The sequence below is a fragment of the Oncorhynchus kisutch genome, linkage group LG23 (genome assembly GCF_002021735.2).
Source record: "Oncorhynchus kisutch isolate 150728-3 linkage group LG23, Okis_V2, whole genome shotgun sequence".
NCBI classification, from domain to species: Eukaryota; Metazoa; Chordata; class Actinopteri; order Salmoniformes; family Salmonidae; genus Oncorhynchus; species Oncorhynchus kisutch.
Window position 1 is genome coordinate 21,540,759 of NC_034196.2, and position 25,033 is coordinate 21,565,791.

Sequence of the window (25,033 nt, forward strand, 5' to 3'; positions counted from 1 at the left end):
CTGTCATCAGTCGTAGGCTTGGACATGGTGCCCCAACAACACACAACAGGAGTAAATTAAGTCACTTGAGTAATAACTTGTTTACTTTGCACAATAGCTTACTAGAACACCATTAAATAATAGAAGTAATCTTGGGTAGCATAAAAAAAGTGTCATCTATGCAGACTGAATATCACTCCTGTCATTGATCATTATTCTGAAATGTAAAAAATAAAAAAAAAGCACAGAAACATTACAATATTAAAGATAAGGGTTAAACAAATCAAATGGTACTCTGTTACACCGTGGCCCATTTGCATAGGAAGTTGTCAACTCCAGTACAATTGTGTGATCACATTTTGAGGTGATGAGCAAAAAAGTATTTTGTTGCCCTCAATGGTCTAAAGGTATCTAATTTGATCAAAGGATCATTGATAGAATGGGAGGGAGGGGGGTGAAACTTGTTGATTTCACACTGATGATGTCCTAAGAACTACGCAAAGACCATTAGATTAAAAAAACAAATCTCATGCCCTGCTGACTGCTTCACATCAAGAACATTTAATCCACTATTAATTTGCTCAACCCAAAATAGAACAGCACTTGCATCTTCACAATTAGCATGTCATCTTTGAGATTGGAATGACTCTGCGAAAAGGAGTCATTCCAATCTCAAAGATAACATTTGAACAATGCATATCAAACAGTATTTACAAAGTATCTATTTAAACAGTGTATATAAAAAACCTCAAACAAAATGATTGTGTCAACAAATCTTTTCTGTCAAACCAAAAATGAGAGCTCAGAAAATCATGAACTGGTCATTTCACTATTTGCCCTTGCGGCGGAGGCAGCGTCTGGTGAAGGCCTTCTCGTCCCACTTGTTGGGGGGCAGCATGTGAGGTCCGTTATGGACACACAGGACAGTCATCTCATCTGCATACTGGAGGTTCTGAAGGAGCTGGAGAAAAACACAAACATTAATCCACAACAATCACTAGTAAGTCACCACCTCTGCAGTGACACTTACCTTGGGTGTGATGAAGAAGTACTGGGAGGTTGTCTCCTTGCAGGCTGTCCGTACAACAATGTCAAAGACTCTCCTTTCATTGACTGGGTCCATACCCTGGGTAGAATAGGAAGAAACAAAGCCTGTGTGAATACAGTCTGGATGTGCAAGTGATTTTACCACTTAAGCAGGCAGCAGTTGGTGTGTGTTACATACCTGGTTGATCTCATCCACCACTCGGAAGGGACAGCGGTTGAGCTCTTGCAGGGCCATGAGGTAGAGCATTGTGGAGACACTGCGCTCCCCTCCACTCTGGTGGTGTGCTGTGAGCTCGTGGAGCTGCGTGCTGCTACGGAACTTCACCCGGATACGGATCCCGTATTTATCATACTCCTCCTGCAGGGAGCAGACATCAGTAAGACAGACAGACTTACTACTTTTAGGGTTGTCACGATACTGGATTTTCCTTGGCAAAAAGGGAAAGAAAGGAGACTAAACTATTTGGTCCTTAAAAAAACCTACTGTATGTAAAATATTGTGTGCTATAGCTTGGAAAAGATACGTGATTCTGGGTGACAACATAAGGCTTTTTGTTTCCAACATTAGGACTGTTTTCATCAGGAAATTCAATCCACTTCATGTTGTTTCTTTGCCACAATACCCCTGAAAATCACAATACTGGTTGTTAAAGTTAAGTATCCTTCTATTTCTGTTATTACGGGGCTATCGCTCTGTTAATTAGTGCACCTGCGCAGGAGTCTTGTGGTTGATGAACCTGGCCTGAGTGCAATGGCAACCACGTAGTGTGCTAATACGGTTTAGTAAATGTTGTTAAACTGGAACCTTGTCGTTGTGTCATTTCGAGTGCCACCTCGGTTCGACAAGAAAAATTAACATGGAATCTAGACACGGGTTACTAATCTGGACGGGAAAAGGCAGCACTTGTGGTATTATCACTCGATGGAAGAGCGAGAGAGACAGAACTGGAAATATCCCTGGAGGATTTGAACAAGGATGACGGTATGCAAACTTTGATTAGAGCACTGGATTAAGTGTTTTTAAAGAGAAAGGTCGTGCCTACGAGGCATATTCAAACTTTGACAGTGTTAGAGATATTTCGTTTGCAATGATGGACTACCTCATTGATTTTGAACAGAGGTGCAATAGGATGCGCAAGTACGACATGGTTCTCCCGGATGCAGTGTTAGCTTTCAAGTTGCTAGATACTACCTGTCTGGATGGTAGGGAGAAACAGTTGGCTTTGACTGCTTGTACTGTGCTGACTTGAGTCAATGAAGTCGGCACTAAAAATACTTTTTGGGTGAAAAGACGTCTGTCACGCCATTAAACAGATGGAATGCAAGTGAGTGATGCAGCATATTACACTGAGCAGCAGAGTAAAGGCACCAACAAGTCACATACTCAAGACAACCAGAAGAGGGCGCCATTTCGTAGCAAATGCTGCTTCTGATACGGAGATCTTTATAGTTGAATCCTTAGGATCTGTTGTGATTGATACTACATGTGCACACACATAGTGTGTGGTGCAAAATGGCTTGATCGCCATGTCAGTGAACTAAACATGAAAGTAGTACAAAACATGATTGGCACACCAAACAGAGCTTTCAAATTTGGAGATGGGAGAATCGTCCATTCTACCAAGAGTCAAATACCAGCAAAATTGGTCAGACTAAGTGTCACATTGAAACAGATGTCCCTACAGATATCTCCTTACTATTAAGTAAAGCTTCCCTCAAGAAGGCAGGGGATGTACTAGGAATTAAAATTGACAAGGCAGTGATGTTTAAACAACCAGTGACCCTTGAACTTACTACCTCAGGCAACTATTGTGTAAACATTTTAGACAAAAGACATCAGTGTCCATGTAAAAATGAGATTCTGACAGACAGAGCACATGGCGTGTACTACAAACGAGTTGACTGTCAAGAGTGGAAAGGACCGGGAGTAGTCATTGGCCAAGATGGTGTGGTGATATTTGTGAGGCACCATTGTCAGGGTGCGTCACTCAAGGAAAGTAAACGATCAACAAGATGGAGGGTCTGTTGCTGAGAATCAGCCTGCTAATGACAAATGACAAAAAGGATACATTAACAGACACAAACCTACCAGATGTCACATCCAATGATATGGACACAAACTGACACAGGAAATGGAGAAGACACCTTCAACCATGCCACAGGTAATACTGTTGCGCGTTCAAATGAGGAAAACATTCAACAGCCACATGTGTTAAGACAACATGGTTGTTCTAATCTGAAAACTGGACAAACTTAAATACATGGACAGAGAAAGTGGTACTCCGCATACAGCAACAGTCATTGGACGAGCAGGATACGCCAAAGGAAAACAGCAGAACTGGTACAACTTGCAGTACTCTGAACCAGCTACACTTTCTGGTACAACAGGGTCAGCTGACCCGTCACTTGTAGATCATCTCAGAATTGAACCAATGGAAAAAAACAAAAAACAGAATGACATTGAAAATGATGTACTTGAAACAAAGGATGTGTCATTTGACTCAGCTAAGCTTGATGAGCTCAGTAATTGGAGAAAAAAAAAAGTGTTTGAGGAAGTCAAAGACATTGGCCAAAAATGTGTCTCATCAAGGTGGGTGTGTACCCTTAAGAGTCCTTAACTGAAATAGTGCCAAAAGCATGGCTAGTGGTTAGAGGTTTTGAGGAGCTGGCTGCTAAACAACTCCCAAAAGACTTAGACATTTGCCTCAGAGTCATGATGACAGTGATCTGCCAGAAAAAAATGGAACCGTCATTCCATAGATATCAAATCTGCATTTTTGCAGGGAACAGCTGTCAGGGGACATTCACATCCGGCCGCCGTCTGAAGCTAAGAGCAAAGGAACAATGTGGAAATGAGAAAAGTGTATGCATGGTCTCGCAGATGCATCACTCTACCGGTACAACAAAGTCAAGGCAACAATTCTGAGTACAGGTGGAAACATGTAACAAGTGGATCCTGCAGTCTTCTATTGGCTTGATCAAGACTGCAATGTGACTGGAGTACTTGCCTGTCATGTTGATGACTTCATCTGGGGTGGCTCAAAGACCTTTGCTACAACTGTGATTCCACACTTCAAAGCTGTTTTCCAGGTCGGCCGTGAGGAGCATGATAATTGTTATGTTGGCATAGAGTTTATTACAGTTGACGGAACAATACTGATGCAACAGGAGAGCTAAATCAAGAATTTAACCTAGCCACATGGATTCTTCAAGAACCGTACAAAGGAATTCCCCTCTCTGTGGAATTGAAGCTGATCAATTGAGGTCAAAGATAGAGTAGACCTGATGTAATGTTTGATGGCTGCAACTTGGCATCCAACAACACGCCACTGTACAAATCATTCATGAAGCAAACAAAGTAGTTCATAAACTGTAATCACAACAAGTAACTCAAGTTTCAGCATGTTGGAAAAGATACAGATTAAGACAACTAGTTTCAGCGTTAAGGTGCCCTAGGGAAGCATCACTGGAGGCACACAAGGTGGACATCTAATCGTGTTAATGGGTGAAGGAGGAAGATTCTCACCCATCCGTTGGCAGTCAAAAAGAATCAGAAGGGTTGTCCGAAGCACACTGGCTGGAGAAACACTTGCTCTTGCGGATGGAATTGACAATGCCATCTTTCTTGCAACTCTGTTCTCAGAGCTCACCACTGGTGAGACAAAAACGGCACATTCTACCTATAGTTTGTGTCACTGACAACTACTCCTTAGTTGATGCTGTGAAGTCAACCAAGTCTGTCACAGAGAAAAGACTTCGTCTTGAGATTAGCCGCATCAAGGAATTTACACAAACAGAGAATCCAGTGGATTCTGTGGTCGACCATAAAAGAAACAGCTTGCTGACTGAATAAAAAGGGCGCATCCAGCAGTCTTCTGTGCCTACAGGCACTCAGTAATGGAAAGTGGCAGCTTGAGTAATACAAATAAACTGTCACACAACCCATTTGTAATGGGGGACTTGAATAATACTTGGACATTTAATTATGTTGTTGATGTTTTGTCTTTAAAGAAAAGTGGAAGATTGTTAAGTTGATGTTTTAAGTATCCCTATATTTCTGTTATTATGGGGCTATCACTCTGTTATTAGTGCGCCTGCGTAGGGTTCTCGTTGTTGATGAACCTGGCCTGAGTGCAATCACAACCATGTAGTGTGCTAATACGTTTTAGTAAACATTGTTAAACTGGAACCTTGTTGTTGTGTCATTTCGAGTTAACACTGGTATGGTGCCAACCCTATGTGACTGCTACTAGAGCTCCCACAAACATCTAAGACGACACTCAGGCACCTCCTCCTTAGTCCAGACAGAGGATACAGCAGGTGTTTGGCGTGCCTTACCTCGTTCTCTGAATGCAGGTCCACCTCCCCGGCACACTGCATGGAGCGGAAGAAATCACTGAACTTGTCATTGATCTGCTCTACCAGTTGCTTCAGAGGATTCAGCCAGCGCTCCTTTGCCTGTCAACACACAGAGAGAAGTCTTCAGGAGGGAAACATCTCTGTAGACGACATCAAACCTAGGGTGTAATCATTAGTCCAAACAATTGCAAAACGGAAAGTTTTAAAAACAAGAGTTTCTTTTGGATAAATTCAGGTAAGTCCTTCCCCACTTGGTTCCATTGGCATAATGAATTCAAACATGCACTATCCAACACTGATTTGCTAGGCATTTTCAGAAGGAATTTTTTTTGTAAAGCATTGAAATGATAGAATTGGCACAGACTGATTCACTAATCTGTCATTAGAGTACCTCTGATATGTTCTGTCTGTAGGTTTTCAGGGCATTGCTCTTCTCATCCAGTTCTTTCTCCAGGTTCTTGATCTCCTGCTCTCTCCTGTTGTACTCATCCACCACCTGGGGAGGGGGGAGGCATTGTTACATGGTGAGGCAGAATCAATACGTGCACACGCTTTGAGGAGCCTTCTGACTTACATTTTCACTGAGGCCAGTGAAGCACTCTGCCCTGGACCTCTCCTCATTCAACATGGCGTCTATCTCATCCATAGTGTCGGGCAGCTGGCTGAAGGCCTACAGAAAACAAATGAAGAAATTCACAAATTAATGAATGCATTAAAACTGGTAGAATGAATGGAGGACTCAGTGTAGAGATGTGCAGTACTATACTGACTGTGTGTAGGTCTGGGGGTACAGCACTCTCCCCAGGGTCCATGTTACAGATCTCCCTGGCCCTCCTCATTAGGCCCTTACACATCTCCAACAGACGGGCCTTGCGCTGCTCCAGCATGGCACACGCTTGCTGAGAGGGGAGAAGAGGAAACACACACAGTGAGTACAGATGACAACTTAATGTGTGAAATTGTATGAGTGCGTGACCTGACCTCTAGGACCCTGAGCTCGGCCGAGCCCTCCCTGCAGTCAGTCTCCAGCTTGGTCTTCTCTGCTGTCATGCCCACGGTCTCAAGAGCCATGTACACCTTCTCCATACTCAACTTAGCCCTCAGCTAGAGACGGAGGGAAAAGAGAGAATGATAAAGAGAGAGACTTAAGGCAGTCAGTATACACCACCCAGGTTCTGTACATCTGGAGCCTTCAGCATTAACCTGTGACTGTGTACCTTCATGTGGGCCATGAACTCAGCCACAATGGCCACCTTCTGGGAGTTGACTGCTGAGATCTGGGCCTTGGTCTCCTCCTCAGCCTTCTGTAGGTCAATGCCCCCCTGCTCCATCTGCCGAAGACTACACACGCACACAAGAGGAAATGGTGTGTGAGAGGAGAAAAACAACAGCAGCAGACCACATGTAACCACGCCAGCCCAGGACTTCCACATCCAGCTTCTTCACCTGCGGGATCGGCTAAGACAAGCCACCCAACAGCTGATGAAACTGGGAGTATCTGTCTAATAAAACATAATTCTGAAACAATTATTCTGAATGGCTGGGCCTGGCTCCCAAGTGGGCCTATGCTCCCAGGCCTAGCCATGGCTGTGCACCTGCCAGTCATGTGAAATCCATACATAAAGGCCTCATTTATTTAAATGGACTGATTTCCTTATATGAACTGCAACTCAGTAAAATCATTGAAATTTGGACAGTTTGAATTTATATTTTTGTTCAGTATATTAAAATGTTAGTAGCTTTGATGAATAAGGTGCCCAGAGTAAACTGCCTGCTACTCAGGCCCAGAAGCTAAGATATGCATATTATTAATAGATTTGGATAGAAAACACTCTGAAGTTTATGAAACTGTTTGAATGATGTCTGAGTATAACAGAACTCATATGGCAGGCAAAAACCTGAGAAAAAAATCCAACCAGGAAGTGGGAAATCTGAGGTTTGTAGGTTAGGTCTTTTCCTATCCAAGATAGTGTACATTTTGTCCGATTGCACTTCCTAAGGCTTCCACTATATGTCAACAGTCTTTAGAAACTTGTTTCAGGCTTCTACTGTGAAGAGGGAGCAAATAAGAGCTGTTTGACTAAGGGGTCTGGCAGAATGCCACAAGCTAAAAAAAAACGAGTGAGCTACATTCCTTTTCATTTATAAAGACAAAGGAATTGTCCGGTTGAAACATTATTGAAGATTCGTTAAACATCCTAAAGATTGATTCTATACATCGTTTGACATGTTTCTACGAACTGTAATATAACTTTTTTAAACTTTTCGTCTGGACTAAGTGTTTCTGCGCCTCATGAATTTGTGAACGAAATGCGCAAACAAAAAGGAGGTATTTGGACACAAATGGACTTTATCGAACAAAACAAACATATCATGTGGAACTGGGATTCCCGGGAGTGCATTCTGATGAAGACCAAAGTTAATATTTATAATGCTATTTCTGACTTCTGTTGACTCCACAACATGGCGGGTATCTGTATGGCTTGTTTTGGTGCCTGAGCGCTGTTCTCAGGTTATTGCATAGTGTGATTTTTCCGTAAAGCTTATTTGAAATCTGACACAGCGGTTCCATTAAGGAGAAGTATATCTTTAATTCCATGTATAACACTTGTCTTTTCATCAACATTTATGATGAGTATTTCTTTAAATTGATGTGGCTCTCTGCAAAATCACCGGATGTTTTGGAAGCAAAACATTACTGAACATAACACGCCAATGTAAACAGATTTTTGGATATAAATATGAACTTTATCGAACAAAACATACATATATTGTGTAACATGAAGTCCTGAGTGTCATCTGATGAAGATCGAAGGTTAGTGATTAATTTTCTCTATTTCTGCTTTTTGTGACTCCTCTCTTTGGCTGAAAAAATGGCTGTTTTTCCTGTGACGAGCCTCTGACCTAACATAATCGCATGGTATGCTTTCGTCGTAAAGCCTTTTTGAAATTGGACACTGTGGTGGGATTAACAACAAGGCTACCTTTAAAATGGTGTATAACACTTGTATGTTTGAGGAATTTGAATTATGAGATTTTGAATTTGGCGCCTTGCACTTTCACTGGCTGTTGTCAAATCGATCCCGTTAATGGGATTTCATCCCATCTCATCCCTAAGAAGTTAATTAAATGTTACACATACACCACCACCACCCCCCCCCCCCCCCCCCAATACCCAAACAACCTACTATTTAGGACACATGTATGGGTATTCGGACACGGCCTGTGTGTGTGCCACCCACCTGTCCTGCTTGGTACTGATCTTCTGTTCCAACTGTCTCTTTTTACCCTTCATCTCCGAGAGCCCCTTTTTCTGGGCCCGTAGCTCATTGTCACAGTGATCCAGTTTGGCAGTACGTTCCTGCATGGCGCTCATCTGGACATCAATGGCCTGCATGCTCTTTTCAGCAGTCTATGCATAGCCAAAAATTACACTTAATTTCCAAGCTGTAGTGCTATATCAGTGCTTTGCTAAACATCTGGTTATTACTACAACATCACTGCAGGTTATGCATTTCAACTTACATCATTATGCAACTATGAGTGTCTGATATCTCTAAGGTGTTAAGTCAAACTCTTGAAAAGGTCCTCTTTGGTGTAAAAGGCCAAGTGTAGTTTATTGCTAGTGTAAAGGTGTCGTTTCAAATTCATCACTTATTGGATTTTTTTTTTTATCCAAGTGGGGGAGGTGCTTGACAGGTGTCTCTGCCCTCACCCTGATCTGCTCCTCCAGCTGGCATTTCTCCTCGGCGTCCACGGCCATGGTGAGGTACTGGGAGGGCCGCACGGCAGAGTTACTGGTACTGGTCTTGCCCGAGTAAAAGGACTTCTTCAGGGAGTACTTCTCCTCAGCTGTGTAAAGCACCTTCAGGTAGGGCTCCTCAATCACCTGAGACATATGGTCAAAGGATTAGAGTTTGGATCAGCTTACTTTCGATTCCAATCTGTTCAGAAATTAAATAAGCTATGAAAATGAAGTAATTCATTGACATTTAGGACTCTCAATCCTCTCAGGCACTCTAGGGTATGGAACGTACCGTCTTGATCATGGCTTTGGTTTGGTCCGTTCCCACGGGAACATCGTGCACCTTGTACTGGTTGCAGAGGTAGCTCATAACCTCTTCTGGAGCATCAAAGAGCTCCCGCAGGTACGCAAAGAACCCAAAACGCCTACAGACAAGAAAAGACAAAAAGGGTTAGGTATAGGGTTGATACCTTTACATTCCATCTTGGGACAGTACGAGAAGACTATTCACTTCAGAGACTCGATGGGTCGGGAGGGAGCGCGGGTGGCGCAGGATTCCTCAGGAGCGAAGACTGAATTCACCCTCAGGTTCTGGCTGTCACGCACCTGAGGACAAATCCATCATTAGAACTCTTACTGACGCACTTATTACTTTAATTAAAGCCTATAACTATGGCCGGGTTAGGTGGGTCACATTAAAAACTGAGGGTTCTATATCATAGCATAGTGCAATGACTGAGTATTACTTTTTCTATTCTTTACCAACAGGTCCGCCTCACCTCCATCATAAACTTCTCCATGTCTTCCCTCTTCTGGAAGACAAAGGCTCGCAGGTCATTGAATGGAATGTGGTTCTCCACGTACTTAGCATGGTTAGGGTTGCGGACACTAATCTGAAAAGAGCAGAACATTTTTTTCAAAGGCTACATATGGGCTTTCAAATTATGTTTACACATCAGCCATACATGCTGTTCTTCAAACCAAGTTGTCTTTTCATTCAAATGAAAAAATAAAAAGAGCAACAGGAATTGAGCCCCACAGTGGAGGTGTCATAATACCCTTAAAACAATGCAGTCAAATGGGGAATGGTTCCAATCATTTTTCACCTAGGGAATTTTAAAAGACTAAAAGAAATGTAGTCAATGTATTAATTACTACATTTAGCCAACAAACACTTCATCGAGATTCTTATAGTTGCGTCGATTCGGCAGGCTTGTCCAGCTCATCATGGCATTTGTAGATCTTTATGATAGACACATTAGCATTCCATTTTCGGGGGGTGTAAATACTGGTGAATATATTGATTTGGACAAGTCCCCTTGTCCTAGAGAGATTTCCAGTTTAAAACATCACACCAGGCTAAGCCTGCATGAAACACAGGCCTTATTTTAAGCGTTTCTAAAATACCCTATGGGAAAGATTTTATTGTGGAAAAAACAGTTGGAACCATTTCCTTGGACTGCTAGGTTTAATGGGTATTATGACTCATACTGTGGTACTCTACTGTGGCCATTTTAGGATATTGGGGTGTAGAATGAAGCATTAGTTGATAACATATCAAAGAAAACTTCAAAGTTCAGATAGGTCTCCACGAAACAGCAAACAAAGAAAAGTAGGAGGGGCGCTTGACAATGACACTTCAAAGTATATGGAGAGAATTAGTTCCATATAGCCTTAACAATCCCTGTAGCGTGCCCTCACCACTAGCATCATAGGTTCATAGACATTGCCACTGAAGATGTGTTTGTTCTGCCTCAGCCACTGGACGGCAGCGTAGGTATCCTTGGAGCGCCCTCTCAGCTTCTCCTCCTTGATTTTCATCATGTCATCCAGACTCCTCAGCCTGTTCTTCAACACTACAGGAAACAAGGACAGTTACACCAAGTCAAATGGTACGTGTAACGCTCCACCATGGTTAAAATGGTGCAGTGAGCCTCTGTGCCAAGACAGTTTGAGACCCAGAACTCCCCAGACCCTGTGTGTCTTACGTCTACACTCTCCGTTCAAGTTGTCCTTTTCCCTACGCATGTCGGCCTTTTCTCCCTCCATCTTTGCTTTCTCTTCCTGGATGCGCCTCAGCTCCGCATTCACTGCATTGATCCGCGGCGTCACGTCTGATTGGTCACCTACGTTGGCCAGCTCCGCCCTCAAGTCATCAATCATGCGCCGGGTGTTGCTGATTCGCTTCTGCCGGTCCGCCGCCTCTGTCTGCTTCAGGCTGAAGGCCTGCTTGATATCCTCAATCTAGAGGGATAGGGGAGGATCAAACTTATTTAAAACATTCTATTTCCATTGGTATCAATAAGGCAGAAATAGATAAAAATGTGTTTAAGAAAAAAGAAAAGTGCCAGACCTCTCTGTGCTTCCGGTCCAGCTGGTCCTGTTTCTGTTTACACTTCTGAGAGGCCTCCCTGATGCTGACCGTCTGGAACACAACAAGGATGCATCACCAGCACCAGTCTAAATTTAACTAGGCAAGATAGTTAAGAACACATTTTTTTACAATGACAACCCACTGTTCCCTGGTAGGCTAACTGCAAGACATTTTTACCTTGTCAGCTCAGGGACTCGATCCAGCAACCTTTAGGTTACTGGCCCAACACTAACCACTAGGCTACCTGCCACCCCACTGTGTTGTCTATGGTGTACACAGTGGTTCCCAAATGTTTTTGCAGTATCACCCACCAAGTAAATACAACACATGCTTTCACCAAGGCCCAGTCTCAAAAGGTATAAGCTGCGAGCCTGGAGCTAAATGGACCTCCCTCTCCCTCCATCCAGCCCAGCTACAAAGCCCAGGGAGCCAGTCTCTGACCTTGTCCTTCATCTGGTTCTCGATGGGCCTCAGCTGACTGTCGATGTGCTGGATTTTCTTCAGCATGGGGGCCTGGGACTCCCTCACAGTTTTCAGCTGCTTCTTGGCATCCTCCCTTGATTTCTTCACCCCCTCCAGCTCCTTACGGGCAGTCTCATACTCCTGGAAAGAACAGAGGGTTGTCAAAGATTGTTAACATGAATGCTGACATAACATATTTACATATTCATTTTGTTTTTAAATGGAGGAGTATCTATCCATGTCCAGGCTCTTTTAACAAGCTATAAATGACTATAGGGTTGTATTCGTAAGTGCACACTGTAGCAAAATGTTTTGCAATAAACCGTTTCCCCCACATTGTAAAGCACAGGCGTTAAACTTATTCCACGGAGGGCCGAGTGTCTGCAGGTTTTCGCTCCTCCCTTGTACTTGATCGATGAACTAAGGTCACTAATTAGTAAGGAACTCCCCTAACCTGTTTGTCTAGGGTTTAATTGAAAGCAAAAAACTAAAACCTGCAGACACTAGGCCCTACATGGAATGGGTTGGATACCCCTGTTGTAGAGTAAATAAACTGTTTACGTTGGTGTGAACTAATAAATATGACCCAGGTGTCACATCTCTCTATGACCACTCACCACCCAGGGTTTCTTCTTCTCCAGCATCTTTATGTTGTCCAGGTGTCTCTTCTTCTCGTAGTAGCGCTCCACGTCGTGCTTGTTCCGTTCGTTCCTCTGCTTGAACTTCTCCAGGGCGCTGGCCTTCTCCTTGCACACATTCTACCAAACAAAACAGCTTACCTTAGAACTTACTCTCCCTGAGCCATTAACACTGCAGCAAAAGCTTCTTTATAAAAGAAAAAAATTATCTTCATTTATCCAGAGCTAGAACTAAAACTGTTCTCACCTCCAGTTCCCTCTCTTTGGTGCGGAAGGTTTTGAGCTCGCAGTGGAACTCATACATCTCTGGAGGTCCCACTGACTTCTCTGTGGCCTCTAGCAGCTCAATCTTGGTCATCTTGGCAAACTCACCCACCTTCTCCTGCAAAGTCACAGGGCACAAACGGTGGTCAGAGAATTTGAAGTTTGACATGAGTGGATCGAGTAAGAAAAAACAAACAAGTAAATGAGCAAGAAAGACAACCTCCAAGTTTACACTCACCTGTGGCAGAAACTGGCAGAGGTTGCTCACTTGGATCTGTAGAGCCTTCACCTCCTCCTCCACAGTCTTCTGGCTGGAGTGTTTCCCATTAAGCAACCACGTCGACTGGTTATTCTCCACATGGATCTCTCTATTGATCACCAGGTTCCCTTTGGCTTTGTGCCTGAAAACACAGGTAGGGTTCCCTCAATGTTATTATACAAAGACAGAGGGAATCCATGTTGGCATTTCTGAATAATCTAAAACAAACTTACAGTACAATCTCAACCGACCCTTTGTTGCACCCACGCTTCACATACAGCCCAACCTAGTCAGAGGTTAAAAAAACAAGTCAATACTGTCATATATGCAATAATGAAAAATCATTCAAAGGAAAGTTTGACAACATATCCTAAGTGTAGCTAGCTAGGACAGTTAATAATAAATAGCCAACTACCTTGTCCCCTCTGCCCAGGATGGCAGTCTTTCCTGCCAGACCCAGACATATGGCACAGACAATACTGGACTTGCCAGTTCCATTGGCCCCCACAATCATGTTTAGGTTTGGTCCAGGGTGAACTATGGAGTGGTCATAGGTCCTGTGGGGGAAGTAGAGGGGAGTGTGTCAGCTTAACTTAAGTACAGCAACTTTATTAGCCAATGTTAGCACATTCAGTTAGCAGAGTAGGGCCGACTCCGTTTAGTTGACTGGTCGATATCGCGGTTGACCAACAGCATTTCTTTAGTCGAGCAGTCGCAATATTTCGCACCCGTCTCAGTGGATTAATCTATTGCGGAGGCCACGGGGATGGCACAGTCCATCACTAAGACATGTGATACAGAAATTGTATATATAAATTATGTAAAAATAATGGTACAACACTAATCAATCAGATATTATTTTATAGCAAATAAGCTCTCACATTGGATATGTTCACTGTAGAATTGGTGCCTTTCCCTATGTTGCTATGTGCATAATAGCAAAGTTAACCAGCATATTGGGATTGAGAACAATGGGGTAGTGCAACAGCAGCAGAGACGAGGAAACGAACTTAATTAGGTCTATAATCAATAGCAAAACTCTTATTAATGTGCCTGGCTTTATAAAATCATCCATATACAGTACCAGTCAAAAGTAGACACCTACTGATTCAAGGGTATTTATTTATTTTTACTATGTTCTACATTGTAGAATATTGAAGACATCAAAACAATGAAATAATACATATGGAATCATGTCGTAACTAAAAAACTATTAAAACAAATCAAAATATTTTATAGATTCTTCAAAGCAGCCACTCTTTGCCTTGATGACAGCTTTGCACACTCTTCGCATTCCCTCAACCAGCTTCACCTGGAATGCTTTTGCAACAGTCTTGAAGGAGTTCCCAAATATGCTGAGCCAACTCATGGTCCAACTCATCCCAAACCATCTCAATTGGGTTGTAGTCAGGTGATTGTGGAGGCCAGGTCATCTGATGCAGCACTACAGCACTCTCCTTCTTGGTCAAATAACCCTTACACAGCCTGGAGGTGTGTCTTGGGTTATTGTCCTGTTGAAAAACAAATGATAGTGGGAATAAGCGCAAACCAGATAGGATGGTGTATCGCTGCAGAATGCTGAACTTTAGCTGGTTAAGTGTGCCGTGAACCCTAAATAAAATCACTGAGAGTGTAACCAGCAAAGCACCCCCATACCTCACAGTGGGAACCACACATGCAGAGATCATCCATTCACCTACTCTGCATCTCAAAGACATGGCGGTTAGAACCCAAAATCTCTAATTTGGACTTGGACCAAAAGGACAGATTTCCACCAGTATAATACCCATTGCTCGTGTTTCTTGGCCCAAGCAAGTCTCTTCTTCTTATTGGTGTCCTTTAGTAGTGATTTTTTTGCAGCAATTCAACCATGATGGCCCGATTCACGCAGTCTACTGTGAACAGTTGTTGAGACGTGTGCTACTTGAACTCTGAAGCACTTATTTGGGCTGCAATTTCTGAGGCTGGTAACTCTAAATGAACTTATCCTCTGCAGCAGAGGTAACTCTGGGTCTTCCTTTCCTGTGGCAGTCCTCATGACAGCCAGTTTCATCATAGCTTTTGATGGTTTTTGCGACTGCACTTGAAGAAACGTTCCAAGTTCTTGACATTTTCGGGATTGACTGACCTTCAAGTAATGATGGACTGTCATTTCTCTTTGCTTATTTGAGCTGCTCTTGACATAACATGCACTTGGTATTTGACCAAATAGGGCTTTCTTCTGTATACCAACCCTACCTTGTCACAACACTACTGATTGGCTCAAACACTTTAAGGAAAGAAATTCCACAAATTAACAAGGCACACCTGTTAATTGAAATGGATTCCAAGTGACTACCTCATGAAGCTGGTTGATAGAATGCCAAGAGTGTGCAAAGCTGTCATCAAGGCAAAGGGTGGAGAATCTCAAATATAAAATATTTTTTGGTTACTACCTGATTCCATGTGTGTTATTTCATAGTTTTGATGTCTTCACTATTATTCTACAATGTTGAAAGTAGTAAAAATGAAAAACACGAATGAGTAGGTGTCCAAACTTTTGACTGGTACTGTATCTACAGAAATAAGACAGATCTTGCTTTGGGTGCCTGTTGAATAACCTACTGATTCCATGTGCGCCGAGCCTCATGCAACGGCAAAATGTTGGATAAAGCCATTTTAGTCTGTTTTTAATCTTTGCTATGCTGTGATAAAGGCTTCACAATTTCTCATTCGAACAGACTGGTATTACTTAGTGTTATTTACACTGATCCAAACAGGCAGAAAAATAATATTGTAATCTAACAGCACCTGTTTGTCACATGTGGACCAGAGAAAAAGTAGCTGCTGCTTTTGCAACAGCGATTCTAATAAAATAACAAAAACATGTACCACAGCTCTCGCGCCTATACACTCCATTTTCTTGAGCTCATTATTACAATTATGATCATGATTATAATAAGTAATGTTATCATCAGTAGGCTTTGTATTGTAGCCTTGTATAACCACTAAGAGCGCAACCGGTTTAGTCTTAAGCCTATATTCCAATATATATAGGCTACTATATCAATAAAATCATTTGTTCATGCCATCACACAGCATACGACACATTCATGTCATCACACGACACATTCATGTCATCACATAGCACACGACACATTCATGTCATCACACGACACATTCATGTCATCACACAGCACATTCATGTCATCACACAGCACATTCATGTCATCACACAGCACATTCATGTCATCACACAGCACATTCATGTCATCACACAGCACATTCATGTCATCACACAGCACATTCATGTCATCACACGACACATTCATGTCATCACACGACACATTCATGTCATCACACGACACATTCATGTCATCACACGACACATTCATGTCATCACACGACACATTCATGTCATCACACGACACATTCATGTCATCACACGACACATTCATGTCATCACACGACACATTCATGTCATCACACGACACATTCATGTCATCACACGACACATTCATGTCATCACACGACACATTCATGTCATCACACGACACATTCATGTCATCACACGACACATTCATGTCATCACACGACACATTCATGTCATCACACGACACATTCATGTCATCACACAGCACATTCATGTCATCACACAGCACATTCATGTCATCACACAGCACATTCATGTCATCACACAGCACATTCATGTCATCACACAGCACATTCATGTCATCACACAGCACATTCATGTCATCACACAGCATACGACACATTCATGCTTTGAAATGCAATCAAGTGTTTTATTTTTTTAAACTGAAAGGTAACTTTGAATAATTAGCCTAAACAAATAAACTGCAATTCACAAATGCATGCAACCGTTTTTAGTCTGCTGTAATGAAGGATTTTTATATATTTTCCCCCCCGTTAGAACAGACTCCCTGGTACACTTATTTGGTGTTGTTTACTGTTCCAAATGCCCCCCCCCAAAAAAATTATACTGTAATCTAACAGCAACTGTTTGGCACACAATATTCACGCATATACCCTCCCTTTTCTTGATTTCCAGTAGTTTCTGCAACTAAGGCAAATGTCTTCTACAGATCTGACTTGTCCTTTTCCTCTTGAGCAACCTGTAAACATTTGCCAGTTTCAAGTTTCCACATCCATTTTGCTGTCACGTGTTACTGTCTTCGGAGTTTGTTATAACCAATTTATTGATGTGATTATGATAGGCTATAGGTCAGGCCCTATGGTCACATGCATGCGATGCTCACATGTTTCATGTAAAGAGAGCAAGGGCTGGGAAGGTTTTCCTAAACAAAAATAGGGATTTCGGTATGAGAACTTTAGTCAGAAATAAGAAACAAACTAAATGGCTGAAATTATGTTGCTTCAGCACGGGCAATAAACACTTGCTGTGCTGTGGTGCCTTTTCATTGCAGTAGGGAGGAGAGAACTTGCACCAGTCACACAGGCACGCGCTGTCATTTATTTTAAACACAGTGTAACCAGCGGGTTCTTTAGTAATTTTTGTGTCGTAATTACTTAAACAGCGTGCTTAAAGCATCAGACAAGCTCTGTGAATCTGTAGTTGATTTTATTCAAACTATATATGGAGAATAAGGTTAACCATTTTGACCAATCGATTGGTCGAAAGAACAGGACACCTCACAACCAAGATTTTTAACTAGCCTTGGCTACAATAAAACAACCTCTGTCGGACACATGCAAATTGAGCAACATTTAGCTACCTAGCTAGATGGTTACAAGACTCGGTCACAGATTATTTATTATAATCTTTGACTCGGTTGTCCATGTCCAAGCAGGCGTCTCTGCAAAACAGCAACATCTCACAGCTAGCTAGTCTGATTAATCAGGCTGCAATATATAAGGAATTGGTTTAATACAGCCTGAAACTAATGTCTGCAAAATCGTGTACATGTTCCTTACAAGTCCCAACGTTGAATAAGCTGCTCGAAATGAGACAAAACATCAACAGGAAACTATTGTTTACCCGACTTTAGAGAGCCAGTAGTTCTGCACAAAGGTAAAGTTATATTGGATATACGTCAAGGGTTTCCAGATAGCACAGACCGATTTTGTAGTGACAACAGGTTTGTGGTGTCAGTCTTCCGTTTACACAGTCACAGGCAGATAGCTACAGTGAGAATAGGAATTGGTCTGAAGCCAAGAAAAGGAAATTCACGATGTCATGACTGTCCAGTGAGGATCCAAATAGATCAGATCAGCTTTGCAATAAGTAACTTCAACCAGACCCCCTCACCTACGGGGACCATTCTACTACTCTTTTCAAACCATCGTATTTCCGCTACTCTCATCAGCCCACTGGGAACCATCGGCACGGCTGGCTTGCCTACCTTCAAAAGAAGCTTCAGGAGCGAATAGAAGTAGAATAAACTAGTTCTGTTCAGGACTACACGACAAATCACCGGTACTGGACGACTGCAGAGGAAAACAGAAGACGGGTGGGGACCCCTTTTGGACAATCAAGAGCCTTACAAGCATGAAGCATGCTGTGAAAAGGCCCGGTTCAGAGAGGTGGCACGGTTCAGAGATACACAGCGAACCAAGGCATTTTCACGTAAATACATTAATGATTTCTTACTCCAAGCGGGTGGCAGTTTGTGTGTAAAGTAAAGGAGTGCTGTAAGTGAGAGTAGTTTCTAAAATGTACCAACGTTAAGTGTCTCGCCCTCTGTCTTTTGTAACAAGCAGCCATAATGTTATCAGTCCGCTAGGGACCTGTTAACGTATTAAGTGTGTAGGTTAATCTTGTGTCTCCATTTAGTTAGCTAATAAATAAATAAATAAACCAATGTGTAGTACTGAATCGTAAGGCTACGTTTTTTACAGATGCAAGGAGGTTACGACTGTTCAGAATGATATGATACAAGGTTATGATTAATAAGTTGACTGTTTATAGATGTGATAGGTAAAATACCTTTTAGAGTTTAATCATTCGGGAGATGGTAACTAAAGAACCGCTCTCATGTTGCCCCAGATTCTAATGAGGTAATTTACCTGATTAATTAAAAAATTAATTAAAGGGTAACAATTAAACCTAGTTGATTAGATAAGTCTTCAGATTAATGTTAAGTAACAACGAGCACCACCATGCCAATTCCACCCATACTCTACCAAGACTTTCCAGCACACAGCTTTGACCTACTACAGTAGCTATGTTGGTATTGGACTTCTAACTATGTGTAGTTGCTTAGGATTCAACCCCTTCTCAAAACAGCCTAATTCATACTCTTCAGAGGGATAATTAAGCAATAAGGCCAGAGGAGGTGTGGTATATGGCCAGTATACCAAGCCTGATTTGATTGTTTTTAAAAAGCAGTTGAGTACTGTTCACGTGAACGGGGCATGTTGAATCCCACCGAATCAATCCTGGATGCTCGCGTTGCAAAAATCAAAGGAAAAAAGGGGGAGGAGCTGAAGAACTGGAAAAGCCTCCTGCTCGATTTAAGTCTCATGTATGGGAGCATTTTGGCTTCCCTGTCAAACATGACAGAAGGGTGGTGGACAACACCATTAAGGTGTTTAGGCATTGCGCCACAAGAAAGCCGTATAAATCATGGAAATACATAGAGCATGGACACCCATTTAAAGCATCATCACCCCGTTGTGTCAGTGACGGGAGGCAACTCCGCCAAGAGACAACTTCTCACCGCGGAATTTAAGAAGCCCTTTGCTGCAAAATCAGACCCGACTAAAGCAATCTCCAAATCTATTGGGATGTTTATCGCTGCAGACATGAGGCAATACTCTGTTGTGGAAAACAAAGGGTTTAAAAATATGGTGAAAGTGCTGAGCCACGTTAGGAAATCCCATCGCACACCCACTTCAGTATGAAGATCATGCCAGATCTTTATGAACAGGAAAATATCCAAATTGAGCACTGAAACTGCACCACCGTCTGTGTCCATGATCCTAACCTCTGAAAACAAGGATTCTACAATCCATGGGCCCAAGTGAGGAAGACAGCACCAACACTAGAGATGTCAAGGCTGCCATTAGAGAGGACCTGAACCCCAGATAACCCCGTAACGTACAGGACTACCTTCATAGATCACCTGCACTGGATCCAAGGTTCAAGTCCCTGTCTCACCTAGACCCTGCCCTACACCGGAGGACATACAGTGATCGCGCCACTGAGATTGTGGCCACTGAGGAGGTAAAAAAATAAGTGAATAACTTAATAAATATACTGCAGTCTAATCGTAGTCTATGCTATTGCAATTAGAATCATCCATTTGATTTGGAATAAGAATGGCTTTTTATTAAATGTTATTGCCACAATTATAGTTCTATGAAATATGACAGTAAATAAATAATATCCACAAAATAATTTGGCCATGAAGGGGCTTTTCGGGGAGACCTCTGAACAAGGACACAGGCAAGACGTTTGCCAACACCATCAAAGATGCAGAGGCATCCTACAGGGCAGCAAGCGGCATTCCAGTGGATGGTGATCCACTGGCATGGTGGAAAGCAATGTGTAAATACCCTTACATTGCCATGATGGCAAGACGCTACCTGGCTGAGCCTGGCACTTCAGGTACTTGCGAGAGGACAGGGGATATAGTGACTGCAAAGGGGCTCTACACTCTCCCCAGACAATGTAGACATCAACATCTTTTTGAAAAAGAATTTGAAGTTATAAGCTCAGGTCTGCTTTGCTTACTTTACTTTTTAAAATTATTTTTTTAATGATGTTGACAGGCAATTTTTTCATTCATTACTGTTCGGAAGAAGGTATCGTGCCTCATATTGCACTTTAATTTAACAATTGAGTATTGAATATTTTATTTTAAGTATTTACTTAAACACTTAAGTTCCTTGCGTGAAGTGTTATTTAAGTAATAATTGGAATGCAAAAGTTGTCTCCCCCAGTTTTTTGCTGATCCGAAAAATTATCCGATCCTTGACTCAAAACCGGGATCCGATCCTTAACGAGTTCTGTGATCCGTTGCACCACTAGTTACCACCCATACTACAGAGTTCCAACCTTTCTCTGGAAGCAACAACAGCACAAGAACTGTTCGTTGGGAGCTTCATGAAATGGGTTTCCATTGCCGAGCACAAGCCTAAGAACAACATGCGGAACGCTAAGCGTCGGCTGGACGTTGGCGCAACTCCATATGATTGCCCATGATTTTAGAATAAGATGTCCGATGAGCAGGTGTCCACATACACTACGTGACCAAAAGTATACACACACACACACACACATAGCGCATTCAGAAAGTATTCACACATTTTGTTGTGTTCAACCAATTTCAAAATGTAGATTTAGTGTCACTGGCCTACACACAAAACCCCATAATGTCAAAGTGGAATTGTTTTTAATGAATTAAAAACAAAATGTTGAGTCAATAAGTATTCAACCCCTTTTATGGCAAGCCTAAATAAGCTCAGGAATGAAAATGTGCTTAACAAGTGACATAAGTGTGTGAAATAATAGTGCTTGACATGAATGACTACCTCATCTCTGTACCACAAAGACAAATATCTGTAAGGTCCCTCTGCCGAGCATTGAATTACAAACACAGATTAAACCAAAGACCAGGAAGGTTTTCCGAAGCATCGTAAGGAAGGGCACCTATTGGTAGATGGGTAAAATAAATATAAAAGCAGACATTGAATATTCCTTTGAGCATGGTAAAGTTATTAATTACACTTTGGATGGTGTATCAATACACCCAGTCACTACAAAGATACAGGCATCATTCCTAACTCAGTTGCCAGAGAGGAAGGAAACTGTTCAGGGATTTCACTACGAGATCAATGGTGGCTTTAAAACAGTTACAGAGTTCAATGGATGTGATAGAAGAACACTGAGGATGGCTCAGCATTGTAGCTACTCCACAATACTAACCTAAATGGCAGAGTGAAAAGCCGGTACAATTTTTTTTTTAAATCCAAAACATGCATCCAGTTTGCAACGTAGTTTAACTCAAATACATTTGTTGGTAGTCAAAGAAAATATTACTAACAGGTTGTATATCACAGCTGGCCTGGTACATTTTTTACTGCCTCCATTCGGGATGCACCATTTCAGATTTCAGTGTCAATGACTCGATATTTTGGACAACAACTGATAAATATAACTAAGGCTGGGAATGTCAATACAATCAAACTAGCAAGGGTAATGATCACAAGTCAGTCATCACGTTGCTAATAGGCTAGCGTATCCATTTATGTAGCAAGCTAAAAACACAGAGCCTAACATTAGCTAGATAGCTAGCTGCTACGAGGATGTCATGTAGTTGGAGGAGTGGAGTGAGTGACAGAATTTCCCCTCATTTTTTGGTGGCTAAACACAGCTAGATGCAGGTGTCATTTGGTTAGCAAGCAAGAACTTGAACATTATCCAGTTAGCATATCTCTTGCCTTCACAAATTCACTCTGGCTATCTACTCCGATTTCAGAGCACTCGTCATTGTGCCAGAGCACAGAATAACTGATGAATTTACAAACGTGCAACACCCGCTGAATATTACTGGTGTTAGTAAACGTAGGCACAAAAAAAAGTTTAGTCATGAATGCCCTAGATAAGTTGTAAACAGCTTAGCTAACAAGCTCTCCTAGGGAATGTAAAATGGTCAGAGTGAGGGGTTTGCTCATTTATGTTTGGAAGTGGCTAGCTTGAACTTTAACCAGTCAGCTTCGGTGGTTGGTTGGGACAAGAATGCATTGGCAGGCAAGCTGCAGGACGAGTAGGCTAGAATTCCCCATCGTTTATCAGTGAAATTTTGATGGCCAACTAGCCTCAAAAGATTTAGAAGTTTCTCTAATGTTCCTTCATAAGATTTAATAATCACATCTTGCTCTGGCTAGCATTAGTTGCTTATCTTGTTGATGTGCATAAATAAGGGAGAGAGCCTACCTTTTCATGGTTGTTTGATCAATAGGACTAAAGTTCAAATGTAAGAGGACTCCCGTGGTATTGACAGAAATCCATTGAGGTGTAGTTTGGCGAATGCTTTCTAATGATCTAAAGTCACAACTGCCTGTAAACACACAGTCCACTTGAAAGTGAATGATGGCAGGCCTGTGTGGCAAATTGCTTGTTTGAATAAAGGCCTACTGCAGCTCTGATCTGACTGGTCCTGGTCAAGACAGACATTTGTATTTATGGCAGTGTCTATTAATTGGCCAAACTCAAGGTCACTATCCCACTCTATATTGCTATAGAATTTTCACAAATGCCTTAGTATACATATTTACCAAACATTCCAAAAATGTATGAAAATTACTATGTCGCTTTTTAAAGTGTAATATTCTTCCTGGAGAGTATATGAAGAGATTTTAAGATTAAGAACTGCAAAACGCTGTCAGTTTACCTGAGGTAAACATTCAAGGTTTATGTGGGTAAATCTAATTGCTAACAATAGCTAAACCGGCATTAGCGAAACAGAACAATTTGCTCGGAATAGAATTTTCGGAATGAGTGTTGGTGCCACCGTGCTCAATATAACTAAGTAGTTGTTGACAGGATGAAAAATATCATAAAATAAGGCCTGCTTTTTCGCGATTACTTCGAAACTACGGCAAGCAGTTGGAACATACGGCAATATTATGAAACTGGGCTCCATGGCTAGATGCAATTAACTAGTATAAAAAAAAGGTTTGTTAAAAATGTAATGTGGCCAGCCTACTCTAGTCTCCTTTTAATCGGACGTCTAGAATTTGAGCTAGGAAGGCGCAACAAATACCGGATTTAAAAATTAAACTGTTAACGACCCTGTTAAAATCCGGTATGAGGTTCTCGGTAATGGACGGCTCATGGCGAAAAAGTGTGTTGTGTCACTACAAGTTGATTTACGAATGTATCGATATTGATGTCATATCGGTTTAGATAGGCTTTTAACGTTAGAGATGTGAATTCGACAACACCATCGTCGCGTCAAACAGGTTGTCAAATATCTTCCGACCTATTTTCCGTAAACAGGAGCTTTAACATGGAAATATGGCCGTGTCGGAACCCTAACCCTGTAATGTTAAAAGGTGTGTAGTAACTTTTTTTGTGGAAATGATTTCTCGACGATATGAAACATACGTCCCCGATGTTTACAAAACCACACCGCAAGCAATGCATGTCAACGCGTTTAATTAGCGCAGGCGTCGGGGCTCTACGACTCTCACCGCCAGAAGAGACGAGTCAATTGGCGCTAAAGGTAACGTTAGTTAGTACCCCCATTCACAGACGCTGCTATATGCTATCCAACGTTAGGTAAATTGCTATCACGCCGTAATAGCTAGCTAGCTTTTTTTCTAGCTAGCTAGCTAGCTAGCGTGTTTGGAAACATGTTACAGTTGAGTTGACTTACAGGAAGTTTTGCATTGTGATGCGAATGATGGATCCTTCGACAAATCCAGACACCTGGCCATCTCCAACGGTACCAGAGGACGAACCTGCTCCATTATTTGAAGGTTGTGTGTTCGTTACGTTACTTATTCGTTTTTTCTTGCCCGCAGAAGCCATGATGCTGACTTAAAACTTCGAAGATGTGCTAGCAGTCTTTCAGTGGAATTCGCGCGCCCAGTATGGACGGTTGTCGATTGATGATTGGAGAAGGTGGGTCACGTGTAGCGTAGTTCACCAACAACACAACATGCAGCTCATGTCCACTAGGTGTCAGTAACGCCCTATGTTTCATGCCTACAGCAAAGAGAGTTTATTACAGTAATGAAGTATCTCTGTCTGCCAGATAGTGTCAGTCAGAATACAGTAAGAGGTGCACCAATACCAAATATTCTTAAAATATTAGCTATAGTTCCAGAAAATATGTGCCAATACTCTTGTAGACCTTTAAAAATGAAGACAAAGTCATAAGACAAAGGCATGCTTTGTTATTGCTGCTCATGTTGTGTTGCTACCATGCTGTGTTGTC

The 25,033-nt window shown here is 42.0% G+C and overlaps 1 protein-coding gene across 1 annotated transcript; it reads right to left on the reverse strand.

The window, feature by feature from the left end:
* Window positions 1–61: 61 nt before the first annotated feature.
* On the reverse strand, window positions 62–24,710 carry smc5 (structural maintenance of chromosomes 5). Its single transcript, XM_020457291.2, has 24 exons — window positions 24,470–24,710; window positions 13,543–13,684; window positions 13,361–13,413; window positions 13,107–13,269; window positions 12,852–12,986; window positions 12,584–12,724; window positions 11,946–12,107; window positions 11,484–11,555; window positions 11,119–11,374; window positions 10,832–10,986; window positions 9,910–10,023; window positions 9,642–9,736; window positions 9,423–9,555; window positions 9,101–9,274; window positions 8,628–8,797; window positions 6,603–6,726; window positions 6,367–6,489; window positions 6,156–6,284; window positions 5,960–6,055; window positions 5,777–5,881; window positions 5,365–5,484; window positions 1,205–1,384; window positions 1,010–1,105; window positions 62–940 (listed from the first exon to the last, which is right to left on the reverse strand). The coding sequence occupies exons 1-24, from the start codon at window positions 24,622–24,624 to the stop codon at window positions 809–811; spliced, it is 3,225 nt and encodes a 1,074-aa protein (XP_020312880.1). The 5' UTR covers window positions 24,625–24,710; the 3' UTR covers window positions 62–808.
* Between the last annotated feature and the right edge of the window lie 323 nt (window positions 24,711–25,033).

Bases quoted from the DNA above. Each gene is read 5' to 3' on its own strand.
- smc5 (XM_020457291.2), bottom strand. From the start codon at position 24,624: ATGGCTTCTGCGGGCAAGAAAAAACGAATAAGTAACGTAACGAACACA. The intron at 13,414-13,542 runs GTAGTTGGCTAT...ACCTCTGACTAG, and splicing joins TCCTGGGCAGAGGGGACAAG to GTTGGGCTGTATGTGAAGCG. The intron at 11,375-11,483 runs GTCTGGCACTTT...CTATCCCTCTAG, and splicing joins TGGACCGGAAGCACAGAGAG to ATTGAGGATATCAAGCAGGC.